We start from the raw sequence: 19,849 nt of genomic DNA, 5'->3' as shown, positions 1-19,849 counted from the left end.
TTGCAGAAACTGCGCAATTAACGCAATGGCCATCACAGTGTTCCGACTATGCAGTCTCTCATACTGTTCATTCCTCTCCTCATGATGATTTTCGAGACCATCTATGTCCATGTCTTGGGGTTTAGTTGGCCATACGGACTTCTTTTCCGGAACAAGTTCCAGTAATCCCTCATCGTCTAACGATGAATCAAGCAACTGCCACACGGTTGAGAAGATGAACGCAACCACAGTAGTACCAGCTTCACTTGTTTGCAACCCAAATATCGGGGGCAAATTAAGAACTGTATCTATCGATTTCATAACCCTGAATGGGGAAGATAAGTTATACATTGCAAGCAAAAATAATGTACACCAGGTGCTGGTTCGGAAGTGATTCTGGGAAGGCTAGAATTACTTATATAAGACAATGTAAAAGGTAATATTTTTCGTATTGTATCAATACAAGTGAAGAAACTAGAAACTTACTGTTGATGATTAGGCCGCTTAAGATTTGAGTGAAAAAACATGTCTCATGAGGAGCTCCATGTCAGTATGTTTTGTTATATTGACCATTCGATCTTTAACCAAAACAGACCTGGAATCAAGCAAAGCCAGAACAAGATGGAGGGCACCATGTTCAAAATCAATAATCGGCACATTGTTCTCCCAACAAATATGCGACACCAACACGCCGGCAAGCTCCATAGATAGCAGGGACACCCCGGCAGAGCTCAAATTCGATGAGATTTCCATCAACCAGAGACGAGGATCACTACCATTTTCTTGAGCTTCCTTGGTCTGCATTATCAAAGCGTCCCAGAGGCTGCTCTGTTTGGGCTCCGCCATTTCTCGATCACAATGGCCAGTGTTTCGGGCTGTTTCCGGTGGGAGGGAGAGAGAGAGAGAGAGAAAGAGAGAGAGAGAGAGAGATTTCGGATGGTGCAGAATCAGAACAACGTTGAAGGATTGTCTCTTGGTTTTGCTTCTCCTTCTGTGACAGTGCATGATGTGCAAGTGTGCTTTTTTGGTCGTGAAACAACTGAAGCGGTACGATCTGTCAAACTGGCTGTAAGATTGCCACTTGGAATTTGGATTCAATCTTGTTGAGGAAAAAAATTGAGAATTTAGAACAATTTTGTACAGATCTTTAAATTCAGTTAAACTGATTCATTTTTCTTGTCTCTAGGGATGACTAACATGTTGGTACATTTTGTTAATTAAAAGTTGAAATATTGTCAACACATTGTCGATGACGTACTCAATAAACGTATGTTCCTTATCCGGATTATACAACTCATATTGGGTTTAAAGGGTCAAGTGTTTAGAGCTTATTGCAAAACCAACAAATATGCTACAAACTCTCTTAATACAGTTAGGTCCTACATACAATGCTGAGATCCGATTGACTATTTGATTCAAAATGCTACGAAATGCTGCAAATGTTTCCGGCGATAAATCTAATCTAAAACCATTTTTAACATGTACATCCGACCTCCTAAAACCTTAAGGCTGTGCTGAGGAAATGGAGTCTACATCTCATTTTCGACTATGAGCTCAGCGGCCGCTCCCATTGTACCGACGCCTCCGATCCCCAGCAAGGCCAGAGCAAGCTCTTCCTCACCCCACTGCCTCAGACCGTTGCTCAGTCTCCTCAACACGTCTACATCCACCTCGAGCACCCAATTAGGCGTGCAACTCACCATTAGCGTTACAAACCCCGAGACATAGGCACGCCATGTTGCTGAATCACAACCAAGTGATATCTTCCCATCAAGTGCACTTGCAAGGAACTCCATGTGGATACGTAGGACTTTAGGACGTCGTTTTGATGCTGATGATGACGAGTCAACGCCCCACGCAAAGGCTCCACCAAGCACTGCAAAGTATGCCAGTGCATAGCCGCCAAGCATTGCAACAATTCCTTCTGACCCTTGTTCCTGCTCGGAGCCATGCATAGATATAAACCAAGAAGGCAAGGTTTCTGTGATCAATGACTGAACCAGACACAAGCCTCCTGTCAACCATACTAAAGATGCCCCGAGTGAAGCTGCTAGTTTCACCCGAGACATTGCTGCATCAAGTGAAACCTGTTCATATCTCATTGCGTTTCTTCTTGTCTCCAACTTCTCCAATCTCTCTTTAGGACAAGCACGGCATGCTATCTCTCGTACAGAATGCATCAAGATAGTAACAATCTCTTCTGTCATGAAGACAATATCTGTAATCGATCTGTAAACGCGCAGGTAAAGGATCCCTGGTGCAACGGGGGAAATCACACCACAGAAATGGGATCCAAATCCATGGCCAAGAAGTGCTCCAACACCACCATTGCTTGAGATAGGAGTGGCATTCAGGCCAAGTGTGGCAGTAAAGCAGCTTTTAAGAAGCTGGACCATTGAATCCCTGTTCTGGAGGAAAACAGTCCGAGAGGCAGAAAAAACAAGGAAGTCGCTCCATCGCTTGGCCTTTTGAGTCCAAAGCGATGCGACAATTGGCATACAAGGCCAGGGGCAACCAGCTGCAAGGCACTCCAAGGTGGGGCCAGCCAAACTGAGGAAGCGTTCTGATGCTCGGTCAATCTTGTAAGTAATAGTAAGACTCACGAAGGCAGCTAGGGGCAGTGGAAGTGTAGCTGGAGAGCTTCCACCTGCAATAGTTAAGTCTCAGTCAAAATATTAGAGGTGACGACATTACAAAACTAGCTCCACAGCATGGGGAAAATGGAAAACGAAATCACTCCCAAAACAATGTAATAGCTCATCTCGTTATAAGTTCGTAAGAGGAGAAAACCTGCAGCAAGGCTAGGGATATGAACACCGGTAGCAGCTAGAATTTTTTTGATCTGTTCCTCAACATAAGATAGATTCACAGCCGGACTGGGCCAATCTGTTCCATTCATAAAAACTGGTTTCCAAATACCCCGAGTTACCTCGGCAGAAAAGTAGCTCACAATGGTCGCCAAAGATGCCGGAAGAAAATCTACTAAATCCTTAAGCCCTGAAATAGGGCAAACTCTTCAGTCATTTTAAATTCAAGTTCCATAGTTCGCTAAATTTTAGCCATTAGTTTTAAGAAAAGTCAAAAACTAATTCATATATTTTCCGGAGTATCGGTGTATGTAAATAACAAAACATCAACAGAAAATGAGATGAGAAAACAAGGCTAACCTGTAGCCAGCTCACGAGGAGAAAGTTTTCCATGAGCACAGGCTGTTAGAGCAGCATCAACCACAAAGGGAACAGCTTCCAGGATATCCCAGGCTGGCAATTTAGGTCTTAGAGAGCTGTCTTCATTTCCAGGTCCCGAAGAACTACTACTTGGAGAATTGACAGAAGCTAAAGACTGGCTTCCACGATTAATCTTTGTGAACATCATGTTAAGAAGCTCATCAACAATCTGATGGACGGGTGTTCCATGAACAAGACCAGAGAGGGTTGAGGCTATACATGCTTGATGCTGCCGATACCAAACTTTTAATTTTGGAAACGAGTCCACAAATACGGGTTCTGGAGATGAAGAACTTGCAACAGCAGAGAGTCTCCTCTTATTTCGATCCTGGTGAGCACTCCCAGAAGATACTAGGTAAGAATTTCTCACTGACAGGAGGTACTCGGGTGTAAGTCGGGAAGCAACTGTGGGTACATCTCCCACCCCATGCTCAAGAGGAGGATGATTAAACCTCCACAGCTTCAAAAGGAGAGTAAATGCATTCGAAAACACAGCATGAGCAGAGATTTCTTCTCCTGTTGTTAGAATCCAGCAGACATTGGGAACACATGAACCAAACACCTCACAAATCGGCATCAATGAACACGCAAGTTGTGGAACCTGGTAAGAAAATTAGATGACATTAGTTTACAGCTGATGTGAGGGTCTCGTTACTAACACAAACATGGCACATCAAATTCAAATGCCAAACTGACTATTGAGGTAGATAATTTGATAACAGTCAATGTCGGAAATAATTAGTATAAGTAAAGGGTGCGCTCAATCACTGAATCTAGGATGTGACAAACCCTAACAAGATTATTCTGTGTCGGTCACTTTTGGACCTTTGGTTAAGTAAAACATATGCTATACATACCAAGCCATGTAAAGAGAAAATCTGAACGCAGTCAACAGATCCTATTCCAACAATGAGGACATTCAGCATCGGTGCATAACCTATTAAATGGCTGTCATCCCCAGAATAATTAGCAGGAACCGGAGGGGACAGTAATCTAATGATAAAATGAGCAGTATGTTCCTGCATTACATGTGAACCATAAGTTAATTAGAAAGTTGAGTGATTCGTAGGAAATGGCAAGAACTCTTAGTATTCAAACACGCAACTGCGAAAAAGCTACTGCATTGTGGGCAAAGGATTCAAAATATATATCAAGCATAACAATATTGTTTTTCACCTGTATATTCCATCCTCTAATTAATGAGGCGCCGCACAAAACAGTAGCAGCAGAAATCTTCTCAGCATTGGATCCATTGACCGCAACCTCAAATACTTTCTCGAGTTCTGCTAAGCTTCCATCAAATCCATGAGCTTAATTCAGTAGCTTTACCTTTGGGTAAGTTTACAAAAAAGAGCATCTGATAGACCTGGCTTCAGGAAAGAAAAAGGAGTAGCTGAAGACCAGGCCATAGTCAAAGAAGTTTAAAAAGGTAATCTAAAGGTCATCTATCTATACAGAGTTCCCCTTTTAATAGTTTGCACACTATCCCGCTACTTAGACATAGGAATCATAACGCCAGTGGCCAAAGGTATCCATGTACGACATCAGTCAGATTATTAGTTTCTTAAACTCCTGTGAACCAAATGCAAACCCGTTTAAAACCTCCATCCTAGTTAGTGCATTTAAGCGTGAACTGAAAAACCGATAACTTAGAAATCATCTATTGATGTGCCTTCAGAAAGTGGCAATCCAATTTAATGAATCAATTTTACCAGAGAGAGAAAAAAAAACTGCCTTTCCTCTCATTTGACTTATGTAGCATAGGAACAGCGGTTTCAAGCCCCAGAAAAGCAGCAAGGAACTAATCCTTGTAAGGAATTACTCATTGGCGTATAACGATGAAAAATTGTGGAAATGAAGTCCTAACCACTTAATTACAACATGAATTACTAAATGTAACATATTTAAAATGTTAAAGCTAGTATACCTTGAAGCAGGACTGGAAACCAAAGCATTAGCCATTGCTGGAGTAAGTGTAGCCCCCAACATAAATGACGACCAATCAGGCCCTTGCGTTGGCATGCCATGAGGTAACTGGTTGATGCATCCGTTAATATAACCTGGCCACGAATATGCAGAAGTGTCCAGTAGATTTCTAGCAATACAGGACTCAACTATCAGATGACGCATGTTTCCAGCTGTAAACAAATACAAAAACCTAAGATTAGAATACTAAACTAAAACATAGAAACAGGAACAACATCGGAAAATAAAATAAGACTGAAATGAAAAACTCAACAAGAAAAAGAATACAAGACCGCAACAACCATGGACAACAACATGCAACACAGTTCTAAGAGTTTTTATGTAGAGCAGTAGACATTGAAAAAATGATAAGAAACTTTGTAGTGAACCGTGTCGCCATGCTCCAAACAGCCTTTCATTTGATTTTTCTGCTGCTTCCAACTCTTTATAACAAGATACTCACAAAGTATTTTCATGTTGAAGTGACTTGTTGACATTGAATTAGAACTAGATATTACTCACAGAAGTTTATAGGCATGTTTTTCATACTGACGCACTCAAAGTAAGCACTCCCAACAGTGACACCCGAAAGGAATAGCATTGCTTTTGCAGCAGCCTGATTGGCAGCGGAAACAACACACTGCGGTGGAGTGAGCAAACCCTGATAATCACCCAGTGTCTGTAGGCTGGAGACTAAGTCATTGCAGCGCTGTCTTGGAACCTCTTTTTCTTTCCAGCCATTGATTGAGCCACATTCATTTTTGTTGGTTGGTGCAATTTCCTCCTCCTCAATCAGATCAGCAACCACAAGCGTAGTGATACTCAATAGCATGCATAAGCGAGTGTCTAGGCGAGGCACAGGACCTTCTATGGGATACCTTTCCTACAGGAATTAAAAATAAAAAATAAACAAAACAAAACTATAAACAAGAAGCCATAGCTAATATAATATTTAGAAAATTGAGTAAATCTGGTGCTAATTCTAAACATAGATAGAGTAAATTCTAACAGCAACAGCTTAAGATTTTTTTAGAGAAATGGTAAACCAACTTATTCATCAATGGTGTCATAGCAGAGCTGCAGAAGGTTCTGTGTTAAAATCCCTACAACCGGAACCTCCCAATTTATGTTGAATTTCATAGGTTGGACTTTCTAACGATGAAATGAGACCCGCATGTGAGAGAAGTGCTGGAATATAAAATAGTTGTGACTCACATCTTAAGAGAGTAAACAACCTAAGCTTTTGGGACCAGTGATAAAATACAACAAATTTTTCAACCGCCAGTAATGTCTAACTCATAAAGTTCTAGAACTTTGTAAGAAATTTTGCAAGTCAGCAATCAAGTTAACGGAAGTACCCAAAATCAAGTTGCTTAAACTTGTACAACATATGGGTCCAGTCGTGTTAAACTTCTATGACATATAGCTAGTAGAAAGTTTATAGGGAGTATTAAGATTTTTGTTCAGGAAATATGCTAACCGTTCAGACAGAAGAGGAGAAATTTTAAAGTTATTCAAAACAGAAACGAACCCTCTGTACAAGACGAAGAGCTGCTATCCAAAGGCCTAGAAAGGTATCATGCCAGCTTGTGCCATTTATTGCTCGAAGGGTTTTAATCAAACCTACAAAACGAAACATTGCTTTTTCATTCTCACAGAACTGGTTTCATAAGAACAAATCGTAATTTAAAAAATACTACGTTAAGCACAAGGGACAAAATTTGTGTTTACCAGTAATTACTTCAACAGAACTTGTTGCGTCAACTTGATATCCATCCATGGCATCTTCTAATAAAAGATCAAGAGGAAGCCACAGAGCAGAACGACTAGCCCCGTGACACAAACCAGTAGAAGTCAGAGATCTAGAAACCATCACTGCATGATACTTTAGCAAAGAAGTTGTTTTACATTCTCGAGGCAAGACCATGCAACTATCTGAAGTCAAGTTTATAAGAGCCTCTGCAGTAAGAGTTTTCGAATTTCTTAATGCTAATGAGTTTGATCCAAGAATCTGTAATCGTTGAATAAAACTTGTCCAGTGTACAGGCCTGAAAAAAAGTGGGATGGCATGTTAAGAAAAAACTTGCAGTCAAGGCCAAGATCAAAAAGGAAACTGATCAAGGTACTGGCGAAAGGAAAAGTTAGTCTTTAATATTCGGACTTGCTGGCAAACGAAATGAAAAAACACAATGCATACAACGAAGTTCCAACGTAAGTAGAAGGAAATCTGTTGAAAGCACATTCAAAAAATTCCGTATGCATATAAGTTGAGTACTAAGGCCATCCACTGCTTGAGAAAACCAAATATTAAAGTCGTATAAATTTAAGGGAACTAGGATGAAGTATAGAAGCAATTGCTAAAGGGAACAAGGACTTACAAGTTTCGGCGAGCCAAGTCAAGAATTCTTGAAGTTAAATTATTTTGAAGAAATTTCCCAATTATCTCAATGGCCATGACTGTATTTGTTTCCTGCAATATCTCATTGTATTCGCTCCTCTTCTCATAATAACTTCCATGACAATCTATCTCCATTTCTTGAGGTTCAATTGCCCAATTGGACTTCTTTTCGAGGGTACAGTTCAGCAATCCTTCATCATCTAATGATGCATCAAGCAATTGCCATACAATTGAAAATAAAAACTCAACCACAAGAATCCCTGGGTCACTTGCTCGCAAGCCAAAATTCCAGGAAAGATGAAGAATAGATTCTATCGATTTCATGATTCTGTCCAAAGAATATAGTTACAAATTCCAGATACAATGTAAGCACCATTGTCAGTACAATGTAAGTAAACAATCATTCTGTACGAGAGAAAACTTACATTTGATAATTTGGCCCGTTTATCTGAGATTTAAGGGTAAAAATGTGTCTCTTAAGCAGTTCCATGTAAAGTCTATATGCCACAGGCTGGGAATGTCGACTTGGAATGACCCTGCAGAAAGAATGGTAGACAACAGTAAGACCATTATGAGAGTTTCCACTTTCCTACAATGCGAGGGAGCAACCAGTTGCTCACAAGTGAAACCATACGAAGGCAAATTAAGAAAAAGTGAACATAACTAGATCCGGAGAAACAAACAGAACCCAACTATCCAAACCTAGTACCAGAAACAAAACCCGAAAATCAGTGGCAAGCAATGCAGCCTAAGATCGGTAATCTGCATTTCATCTGATACTTCAAAATAACTTTGCAAATACATAATAAACAACACCACACTCGCTCATCAATGTAGCACATTGCGATCCATGAATTCAATAGAGTTCACAAGCAAATGAAAATTAAATTAGGAAGATCACATCCACACGTCTAATTGCAATACAATAACTTGGCTCACTCATTAACCATTGTTTTAGAAAGAATTTCTACAACGTCGATCATACTGAATAATCAAGACAGGGAAAACCGAGATGGAAATTAGAGAAGAATCAAATTGCATTTACGAGAGAAAAAAATCAAGTACAAGGGCAAACATGTGAGACCATTCCACAATTTGAAAATGTGGGGGGGAAAGGTGAGAAAAGGCTTGAATTTAAAAACTCAAAAGCGAAATAGAAAAGAGTATTTGTACAACACATTAACTTCTCCTCCTAGTCAACTGAACACGCAAGTATTTGCAACAATTCAGCCAACATATCCTCCACTTGTCCTAAGCAACGCGCCATCACCAACATATTTAAGATTCTGGTATTACTTTCCCTTCCTTGATTTTCTAAGCAACCAAACAGGCAGCACAGAAAACAAATCATTAAACACAGAAAGCCCATTGAAACACAAAGAGCAATGAATCAAACATTCCGCAGCGGCCCCGGGGGTGGGGGGCACTCTGTGTGTGTGTGTGTGTGTGTGTGTGTGTGGAAGGAAAGATGAAACCTTTAAACAAATTCACAACCTTTAACTGATCCCAACTAAAAAATGCCTCAAAAGAACATCATTTAAAATCCCAAAAACCGCAGAGCTCGATTAGCCAAGTTGGCTAGAGTGCTCCAAAGTTTGAGTTCCCTTCTTCGCAGTTAAAGACGAATTTAGTGTAGATTATCTTCATCGTTTATCAAAAAGTAATTTCCATTAATCCGAACCCACTCAGAAAAACCAAAACCCGAAACCAAAAATCTTCAAACAGCAAATTTGAGAGCAAAAGCACAAACTTTTGTGAAAGCAGGGCAAGAACAAGCATGGGGGGCACAATCTTCAGCATCAGAGCCTTCTCCAGAAACTTCCAAGTGATGGGCACGTTGTTTTCCCAGCAAATGTGAGAGACCAACACATTGGCGAGCTCCACTGAGGGCAGAGAAACTCCCATGGAGTTCAAGTTGGAGGACAACTGCATGACCCAGAGCAGAGGATCACTGCCCTTTTGCTGTGCCCCTTTGGTCAGTTCCACCACACTGTACCAGAGGTTGCCTTGTAAGGAGACCTCCATTTATGAGACAGATTTTGATTATGGTTCTGGAATTTGGAATTTGGAATTCGGAGTGGTTTGGTGAGTGTAGAGAGAGAGAGAGAGAGAGAGAGAGAGAGAGAGAGAGAGAGCAGAGCAGAGCAGATCAAAATAGCAGAGTGGTGACTCTGATGAGTGAGAAAGGATGGGCGAGAATAGTATCATGGTTTTATCTTATGCTTTGGGTATAAATTGGTGTTAAGAAACGGTGAAGTTAAAAACTGTGAGGAGTAGTATTGGGATTTAGGTAATGTCTTCTACCTGTACATGGAGAAAGTCTCTACCTGTACATGGAGAAAGTCTTAGGTACGACAATCGGACCACATATCTCATAACACATAATTTTTTATTTTGAGACTCACCATTATCTCATGTAATGATCATACATTCTCTCGTATCACTCTATAACACATCACATAGTATACAAATTTAATTTAAACACTTGATCTACCTAACATTACTCTTTTCGATTTGCTCACATAATCTTTCCTATACATGGAATGTGTGGACAAATGAAATGTGGTTTCATTAGTCTAATCAGATTTTCCTAAACATCTCTAAACATCTCTATTAACCGTTGTAGCCTTTTTGTGCTGACGTTTGTATCTATCTATTAATCCTTTTGATAAAGATGAAGCAAATTTATGTCGTTTGGTATTCGAATAGGAGAATCTGTCCCGTCACACTGGGCTAGTAGGCTTAGGTTTATTGTAAAACCTCACGTATGTTTCTTGTATGCCAAGTCACGAATGTCTATACAAGTGTAACCCTATACATCAACACAATCATTCAATATATGACCAATGTATAAGACTGGGCGTTGGTCTAAACGGGTGATTATATGCAAACAGATTGAGATTCTCTCCAAATATCACACTTTGAAGCTCATAGGTTTAGCAATCTGGACCGTTTAAAAAAGAAAGATATATGAGCATTGAAGAGAGATTATGTGTGAGATGGACCAATGAAATGGAACGAATAAAAGTCATGAAATATAGTCCGAATTGTTAGATCTGTAAACTTCATAGTGTGAGATTCGAAGAGGATTTATATGTAGTCATTCTCTTTAATATTATCGTGTACTTACAAATGTTATAACCAAAATCATGTCCCCACCAATGTCTTAGGTACAAGCTATTGCATCCAACTCTATACAAGAACCAGAACAGCTCAACTTTTAAGTCGGAAGTAAGGAAGGGTAAAGATGTAATCTTATGCTAACCTTTCTCATGTTTGAGGCCAACCCTGGCCCACAAATGGTAACCGATCCATAGGGTCCAATGGCCTTGCCACCAGGAGATGAGGATCTTCAAATCATTTTCCTAATAATTTCTTTTCTTAATTTCTACATTATTCTTCAGTCCTAGAAATATAATAATTGAAAGACCATAGTGGACGGTGGTAGGTGGTGATTAAGTCCACTTAAGAGTTTGAGTGAGTAGCGTGGGTCCACCTCCAAGCAAAAAAGTGACAATAGAATGAAAATATTTTTGCCCACGATCGGTAAGTGATTGTGATGCTCATTACTATTTTTACTACCATTAAAAGAATTTAAATTTTGAGATCTGTGTAGTAGATAGATACAATTATCAAAATTTAAATTGAATTAACAATAATAAATAAGGTAGTGAGTATTAAGACAACTTTAGAGTGGTGAGAAAAAAATACACCACAATGAAACTGGCATGTTAGGACTTATGAGGCTTTAGGTATGGGAAAGGTGGTCCTCCTTTTCCCCCACTTCTTCAATTGAGGACCATTTTGGGAAGAACTATTTGGTATGTTGTCACAAGTTACAATCCTATATCATGTTGTGTGTGGATATTATATAATATATACTATGCATGTCTTGGTAGGTAAGCAATAGTATTAGTGCATGCCTTCATTTGGGCATCTTATATATTAACTACTATGTTTTGGGCATTAATCTTGAAAAGTCTCAACTAATGTGGTTCAACCTCCCTTACCAATCCTAATTATAATAATTCTTCATGAGAGAGATTGGATTATGTTGTGGAAAACATGGTGTAATCACCAATGAGAAACAAATTAACAAAATATTGCAGAAAGCATGTAAGTAGCGGAGGTAGCATGAGGTCATTGGTTCCACATAATCTCAACAACTTCATATTTTTCTTCTCTTTGAATTTATATATGACCTTTATAGACAATAATTCTCGGTGTACTTGTTTGTGACATTTACATTTATTTTACTAGTTGCAACCACTCTAGCTAAAAGATCTTTTTCAATTATGAATACCATGAAGAATTCACATAATGAATGAGAGATCAATGGTTGAATAATAGATTGGTTATTATACATTAAGAAATAACTTGTATTTGATTTTAGTGATAACGGTGTTGTGATATGACATTAGGGTATGGTTTAAGATAATAGACATTGTGATATGATGATGTTGTGATATGACATTCCCAAAACTTGTCGTGGGAAACAACATTTTTCCTATCAATTTGTTGGTAGGAAAGTTGCTCGTGGGAGTCGAAAGAAATTTATAACGCACACATAATCTTATTAGGGACTGCCTTAAGATAATAGTACAGGACAAAACATGATATTTTCCTATCAATTTGTTGGTATTTGCCACACTAAAAAGGCTTTAAACTCAATTTCGGAGTTTGTGAGCCAATTAATTGCAAAACATTGGGATAGATTAGATATGACATAGAAGAAAGTGAGTTAGGTGAATTGGTCCAGTCATCTCTAAGAAACCACATCAAGTTCAAAGTTGTTATGATATGATTTGAAGTTGGTAGAGTGGGAGAGGATATGGTTGACAAACCCACATTTTATTTGGAAGATGATGTAATTTGCAAGGGATTGAAGAACCAATCAGTCTCGTTCTCCTGAACTTTACCGTTTAAAAAAATTGTACTAACTTACTGTTTGATTTTAATCCAGCAATATGGGTAAAGAAATAAAACACAAACGTTCGTCTTCTTCCACCGTTAAGATAAGACCGATGATAGGTGACCACACTTACTTCGAAACTATAAAATTCAGGAGATTAGTGTCGAAGAAATTAGTGCATAAGATTAAAATTGTTGTCATCTTTTTAATTAGTAAGCATTGTTGTCATCTTTTTAATAGACCATACAAAATGATCCAGTTGTGCTCACAAGATGGTTGCTTGGCACCAAAAATCAAGGCGGCCAAGGCAAGCAAAACATAAATCAAACTAAACTATTGAGATGCAAATTTAAAATTGAGAAAAGCATCACCTTCTCTCTAAATTGATGGGGCACCTAATAGTAATAATTACTAGGAAATTTGGATAATACTAAAATAATAAGAAAGGGAGGTAAAGGTGGTGGAGTTTTGGTACCTAATCTTAGTGCTTGTGGTCACCTCAAGCGCACACCAAACTAAGAGAATAAAGACACTATGCTCCTTCGACAAATTCTATCTTGTAACTAATTAATGTTCGTTACGTCGTCAAGAAGTAAGTACTTGTCCAATAAAAGCTTTGACACATATCTTGCGCCACGAGAGAGATATTGGGAAGATTGAGTCGCCAGGGCAGCTCTAAAATCGACTCATACAATTTGGGAGATGTAGTACGAAAATACAAAGCTTTACTTTTACGAGAGTTGTTATATGAATGACGTGATCATAATCTCTTACTAAGTTTTTCCATGTCTTTCAAGCATACAACCGATAATATATATTTTTGTCTCAATATGTTTGTGAGACTTGTTTTGGTCACGTGATATGTGAATTAGAAAAGTATCGTGTGATATGAGAAATAAAAGAAAAAAATTGATATATACACTCTCGTGGATAGCCAAAAAATCAGTTCTCAAGTAAATAATACATATTTATTTTTCATACATCACGCGAAACAAGGTAAGTTATTGTCCATCAAGTGCAAGTTGTGACGTGGAGATGAGTCCAAAAGGACAAATTGGGAGCATTAGTAGCTTTGTTGGTTGGTAGATGATGATGTGCCTTATCCTCCCTCTACCATGAAAAGGCAGTGACGAACACTAGTGGTGAACGAGCTTGCACATAATAGCATTAAGATGAAATTAGCATGTTTCCAAAATATCAACATCCTTACACCATCTCCAATGGGAGATGCGAAGTCCCAAATTTAAGATTTAGCAACAAAGTATTTGTCCAACCCAACCCATTTGATGCCAAAAAACCAATTGACAAGGACGCCTAGAATTGACACGATACGATAATAATTTTCTCTTTTTTTAATCTCTTTTCTTTTTTCTTCTCTCAGATTTGAACGATTACGATTAAGATACGTTAAAATCTTATATTAATTTTTTATAGAGACATACAAAAAATAAAGTGTGAGATGAGAGAAAGAAGGAGATCGGAATAAAAGAAGAGAAAATCCTACTTAAAAAGGAGAGCCAATGGCTCTTTTTTATCCAAAAGGTGGTATCACTTCGTTGGGTTATCCCATCGCGAGTGAGGATTTCTACTATTTATACTAGTTTTGATGGGTTTTCTTGTGAAGCATATGAGGGTTTGATCTTCTATTGGGATTTTACTTTATATTTACACAACTACATTCTTAATTAATAATTTTAATCACAACAATCTCAACATCAGTTTTCATTTTTATTTTTGTCTTAATTCTTAGAAACATTTAACGGATGATATCAAATGTGATCAAATTTAATAGTGATGAATCTGATCAAATGATCCAAATTTATATCAAGAGGCTAAAATAATAATTAAAAGTATTTAGCTCATACGTCTGTCAAACTTTGTCGGAAATTTGGATTGTTTTACTTATATTTTTGTAAATCTCTACAAATTAATGAAACTTTATTTGTCAACCAAAAGAGGGTGAAAAGACAATTTAGTCTTTTATCACACAAAAAAAAATGATGAGCAATAATGTAATTTCATAGGTCCAAATTTACTGTTTTTTATTAAAGCCTTACCTACAAGTAATGTTAAAATATCTCTAATATTTAAAATTAAAATTAAAAAATAAAATTAAAACCAAAAACAAAACCCTCCCACACCCCCCCCCCCCCCGGCACGTTCTCTCTCTCTCCCCTTCTCATTTTCTAAAAAAATGTGTTCATACACATAAAGAGACAAATACTAGTATAAATAAAGATAACCTAAAGAAAAAGAATTTGAAAAAAAGTTAATAAAATATAAAATAATGCTAAAACACTTGTTAATATAGCTAAATTGCTAAATTCAGCACTAAAAGGTTGGAAAAGAAAGACAATTTGTCAATTCATAATTTGTCTTTTGTGTGCCAAATTTTAGCAATTGACAACTCCCCATTGGAGTTGGTGAAGGAAAACCCTTAATGAGGAAATATGCTTTTGGATATTAGCAAATCGCTTGCTTTAAATTAATTGGGCAATAAATTGTGACATCATCTATCAATATCAAAAACCTTTAAAGATAACAGACTAAATCAATATCTGAAAATCACTCGCGTGTGTGACGCTATCCCGAGCAAAATCTTAAACCAAATTGGAAAAAATGTTGGTGTATGCAGAGAAAAAAAAAGTACATGTATGATTTCAAGCAAAATTGGGAAAAGGGTGCACCCATGCCATAGTCAGAAGGCTAATAATCAGAAGCACTGATGAAAAGCAGCTGAAGCATGTACCATTTTTCAAACACAATGATGATATTATGCACATTCCAAATTATGATAAATAATAAGACTTAAATTATAGAAACAAAAAATTCTTTATTGATAATGACAACCACCTAAGTTAACAGAATGAATATATGAAAAATACTAGGATTGATCCCACGAGGCCGGGTTTTTGGTCGTTGATGTATATGAGTCCACTGAAACCCACGTACATCTACTCGTCAATACATACTATCACGTGTCGGTGACTACGACTACCTCGAAATACAATATACAAATTGCTACCACAAAGAATAGTAACAAAATTTTAGTTAGTTTCAGATAAGAGTCAGTACAATGCTGGTGGAAGTTGCAGGTTGCAACAAATTTGGTGAACTAGAAGTCGGCGTCCAACTTGAAGATGAAGTTTTTGCCACCATCTTGGAGGCCTGACATGACAGATGCTTTTTGATAGTCACCGACCCTTCTCTCGAAAAAGTTCGTCTTTCCTCTGCAGAATCAAGCAAACGAGATCAAGATCATTTATCCGTCAACCAGTTCCAAGAACAGACTAAAGCAGGCAAAGCAAAACCACATTCTCAGAAATACTCACTGCAAAGAAATAAACTCCATCCAGTCAAAAGGATTTTTGACATTGTACTTCCTCTGACAACCTAACGCAACCTGGAAAGGAGAAACATTCTACTATATGAATATTGATACTAACGCGGAGAATAGTTATATAAGTTAAACGCAACTCCCCCTATCATCTAGGAATTAAAGAAATGAAAAACGAGGAAGACATCATCAGAGAGATAATTACCAAGAGTCGATCAGCAACATATTTTATGTACTGGCTCATAAGATCTGAGTTCATGCCAATCAATGCGCATGGGAGGGCCTCACAAACAAATTCAGTCTCAATCTCGACAGCTTCATTTATAATTCCATGAACTTTTTCCCAATTTAGTTGCTTCTGCAACAAACTAATAACAAAACAAATATAGTTTCCGTCATTTGCATATCTAGAATTGGAAAAGAATTTTAAATCTCTCTTTTTTACCCAAGTTTCTCCAATTCCTGGATTCTGCGAGGACTAAAAGTAATAAACCACTGAGTTCTAAGAAGGTGAAAACAACACCGTATAACTATTATCTTGTGCCTAGCAACACAGGAAGCTCAATTTTGGGAACCAGAAAGAAAATAGATATTACCTGTACAAAAGGCAAGCAAAATCACAGTGAAGACCCTCATCTCTAGATATAAGCTCGTTTGAGAATGTCAATCCAGGCATTAGTCCCCTCTTTTTAAGCCAGAATATGGCACAGAAGCTAAGAATGAACAATAAAGTAAAAAACATGAGAGAAAAGGGTGATGAAAACAAAAGAAAAGATCCTACAAGCCTCATAACGAAAAGTATCAATTAAACATATAAACTCAAGCATATATAATGCAAGCCCAAATTACCTTCCGGAGAAAAAGATTCCTTCAACACACGCAAAAGCAACAAGTCTCTCCGCAAATGAATTGGAACTGCACATCATGCAGAATAAGAAATTGGTTTATGGAGCATTTTCCATGCTTCTAATCAAACAAAGATTATGTACAAGCTACACATGAAGCTTGATGATAACAAGCAGACAGGGTATAGAAAGGCGCCTTCTAAATTTGCAGAGTGAAGCAGATGGTACTAAGTTTGAATCTTGTGATATCAACATATGATACAGCATAGACTACCGAAGGAGCTCTTCGTTTTGTTAGAAACTGAATGATACATGGTTAAAGAGCCACTCCCGTTTTCCCTATGCGCATAAACCTCCTCTTTGGAAAGACCAAGTGAATGTTAAAAACCCACTCCCCTTTCCAATACCATACACACTTGAAGGTTGAACTGACAGTCATTACGTATAATTTCACACAGAAGGAAGTTCAAAATTACTGCAGATGTCCAATACCGAAGTTTGACATAAGCGGCCCTCCTACACTTCTAAACAATCTGTTCTCTTCTCAAACAAAATCTAAACATTTAATCTTTGAAAGGACCAGAGGACTTCTATATTAAAAATTCAAGTACCTGAGTTGTACAAATTAATGCTCATATACTACCGCTTGTGATCGCATATATCATTCAAAAACACGTCCAACCATACAAAATTGTCAAAAGTACTATCTCCCTTATTAGCGATATTATATTCACTCATAGGAAAGCATGAGTACCTGTGTATCCAATCCAAAGCCCACTTAGCCTTCTTAGACACACAAGGAATGCTTTCAATTGCATTGAACAATCTATGCTTCTCTGTAGAATCCTTGATGTATGTCTCCAAAAGCAAGCTGTACATCTCTGATGGTAGACAGTATTTAAAAAGGAACAAGGAGAAAATTCCTTAGACAGGTGGCCATATACATTACAACTAAGGAAACCAGAGAAACTATGTTTTAAGCTCTACCCGAATGGATATTCTCCATTGCAAGTTGAAATCCATAGAATGCCCGAGCCTGTGAAGAATGAGAAACCTTGATGTTAGTAAGTCAACCAGGAGGAAAAAAAAAAAAAAAAAAAATTAAATATCTGAATCTTAGGGGTGAAACTAAGGAGATAAATAGTTGAAACTTAGGTCTTGGGAACTTCAAACACTCTTCGCATCTTATCTAAAGAACAGACCAGAGAAAAGAAATCACCTCTGGAATCTGAACATCAGTTAGAAATCTTGCAGCCAAATTCTCCAAAACAATCCCATCAGATGCAGCAAAAAATGCAAGGACATGGCTTATAAAGTGTCTTTCAGAGTCAGACAAAGTGTCCCACTGCTGTATATCATGGGAGAGATCAACCTCCTCAGCTGTAAGCCAATTAACATGTCATTAGAACATATACCATGGCAAAAAAATAACGGGAACATCTACTCAACAGCATAACATTGATAGGATACCAGAAAAGGTTAAATAAATTAGTGCGTATGAGTATAATTCTACTAGCTCAAGGGACCCTTGGTAAATGTTTGACACTTGTCGATAGATTAGAAAGATTAGTTGTGGTGGTAATTGTTGTAAAAGCTTAGCTTGCAAGTCTGAGCTGGATATATATCAGACTAATTGTGCAAGGAAGGTTGTTGTTAAAAAACTACATGTTGTGGATAAATACAAACACAGTTTCCATGCCATGCGTTGAATGTTAGAACAAGGTTCTTATTAAACATAAGGAATAAAGTTGCTGAAATAAATGCCTTCTGCCCACATTCTACACCCGCCAAAGACTAGAGCTGTCCGGTAGAAGGTGAAGAACTTATATGCTCGAGATTGTAGACTCAGAATTCTCCAGAGTAAGACGCTATATGCTAGTGCTATTTACCACAAACACAAACCAAGTAAATCAGAGGCAATGCTACCCACTTATACTGTATTTGACATATCAATATGCCTTCAGACATCAGATTGCAGTTGGAATTCGCAGCCCCCAAAGGGTTTGCGTTCGAAAATGTTCCGATTTTGTTGGATTTTCATACAGTTTGATAATTGCTTCTTCATGTAACAATTCAAAAACAAGTAATGTACAATAAACTTAAGAGAGAGAATAAAGGTAAATAATTTATTTCCCAAAGCACAAGAAAATCCCAAATTTGTTCCCCTTAAGAGAGACAATGCAGACGCCATGACTATAATTTTTAACTAATATTCTTGCGGATCCATTTAAGGAAAAGAAGATACTACTTTCATGAACCAACAGTAACAATATCTTCCAAGTAATTACACAGCTGAATTTTGGAACCAAAATAAAAGAATTAAAAAACCCCACCTCATATTTCTTTTAAATTCCAACAAAGACAAAGGGAAAAACACTAACATTGCACAGATACAAAAACAAAAAGTAATGAACTTGAAGAAAATGAAGAAATACCCACTTCAAAACACATATAGAAAAGCAAGAAAAAACCAAAATTCAAAAGAAAATATGGGAACCTTGTTGTTTCTTACAAGGAGGATTAAAAGAGGGAAATATGAACAAGTTACCAGTCCAAAAACTGAACTTTGAAAAATTAACAGAAACCCACTTCAGAAAACACACAGATAAGCAAGAAAACACCAAAATTCACAACAAATATTTAGAATATTTTCCCTGGTTTTCAAAAAAGGATTAAACTTTAAAGAGGTAAAAACGAAGAAGTTACCACTTACCAGTCCAGAAACTGGCCACGGCCTTCTTGTACATCTCCCAGACTTGCTTGTACCGAACAGGAAACATACAGAACCTCTGCGTCTGCTCCATTAATATCGGCTCCTCCTCCTCCTCCTGCTCTGCTCCTTTCTCTCCATTTGCTCTCTCTCTCCCATTTCCCAAAGAACCCATGTTTTTGCAGTTTCCAGATGTTGGGTTTTGTGGGGGGTAAGGAGAAACCCTACAAAAACCTCGACGCTAGAAAAAATCACTGACGATGTTGAATTTTGATGGGATAGCGTATCAGACAAGGCCGGTCGCAGATAGATTTTTATTTTATTTTTATTTTTTTAAATTATATTTCTTTTTGTTTGTTTTCGTGCATGGTGGTTTATGTTTGGGATTCCATTTGCGACCGGCACGGAATTTCTGTAAAAACGGCGACGTAGTGAGGACGGTTATATTTTTGGCGGGTTGGGCCAGTCGCTTTTTG

At 37.8% G+C, this 19,849-nt stretch overlaps 2 protein-coding genes across 2 annotated transcripts; both read right to left on the bottom strand.

Moving 5' to 3' along the window:
• Nucleotides 1–1,266: 1,266 nt before the first annotated feature.
• On the bottom strand, nt 1,267–9,639 carry LOC137732134 (mediator of RNA polymerase II transcription subunit 33A-like). Its single transcript, XM_068471434.1, has 12 exons — nt 9,320–9,639; nt 7,995–8,105; nt 7,550–7,897; nt 6,903–7,219; nt 6,703–6,794; nt 5,694–6,054; nt 5,134–5,344; nt 4,383–4,497; nt 4,064–4,225; nt 3,147–3,807; nt 2,770–2,976; nt 1,267–2,626 (listed from the first exon to the last, which is right to left on the bottom strand). Exons 1-12 carry the CDS (start codon nt 9,592–9,594, stop codon nt 1,509–1,511), a joined length of 3,978 nt encoding a protein of 1,325 aa, XP_068327535.1. The 5' UTR covers nt 9,595–9,639; the 3' UTR covers nt 1,267–1,508.
• Nucleotides 9,640–15,270: 5,631 nt separating this feature from the next.
• On the bottom strand, nt 15,271–19,692 carry LOC137732154 (ribonucleoside-diphosphate reductase small chain A-like). The gene is made up of 9 exons (XM_068471454.1): nt 19,377–19,692; nt 17,883–18,043; nt 17,651–17,699; nt 17,418–17,544; nt 16,668–16,733; nt 16,415–16,531; nt 16,024–16,186; nt 15,814–15,884; nt 15,271–15,711 (listed from the first exon to the last, which is right to left on the bottom strand). Exons 1-9 carry the CDS (start codon nt 19,546–19,548, stop codon nt 15,597–15,599), a joined length of 1,041 nt encoding a protein of 346 aa, XP_068327555.1. The 5' UTR covers nt 19,549–19,692; the 3' UTR covers nt 15,271–15,596.
• Between the last annotated feature and the right edge of the window lie 157 nt (nt 19,693–19,849).

Source organism: Pyrus communis, chromosome 4 (genome assembly GCF_963583255.1).
Source record: "Pyrus communis chromosome 4, drPyrComm1.1, whole genome shotgun sequence".
In the NCBI taxonomy this organism is placed as follows: domain Eukaryota; kingdom Viridiplantae; phylum Streptophyta; class Magnoliopsida; order Rosales; family Rosaceae; genus Pyrus; species Pyrus communis.
The sequence above is the reverse complement of the archived record's forward strand: the minus strand, read 5'-3'. Positions and strand labels throughout refer to the sequence as shown.

Bases quoted from the DNA above. Each gene is read 5' to 3' on its own strand.
- LOC137732154 (XM_068471454.1), bottom strand. From the start codon at position 19,548: ATGGGTTCTTTGGGAAATGGGAGAGAGAGAGCAAATGGAGAGAAAGGA. The intron at 17,545-17,650 runs GTAGAGCTTAAA...GTCTACCATCAG, and splicing joins AATGGAGAATATCCATTCGG to AGATGTACAGCTTGCTTTTG. The intron at 16,734-17,417 runs GTACTCATGCTT...CATGATGTGCAG, and splicing joins GCTTTGGATTGGATACACAG to TTCCAATTCATTTGCGGAGA.
- LOC137732134 (XM_068471434.1), bottom strand. From the start codon at position 9,594: ATGGAGGTCTCCTTACAAGGCAACCTCTGGTACAGTGTGGTGGAACTG. The intron at 6,055-6,702 runs GTTCGTTTCTGT...TAATTCCTGTAG, and splicing joins CTCTTCGTCTTGTACAGAGG to GAAAGGTATCCCATAGAAGG. The intron at 5,345-5,693 runs GTGAGTAATATC...ATTTGTTTACAG, and splicing joins AAACATGCCTATAAACTTCT to CTGGAAACATGCGTCATCTG.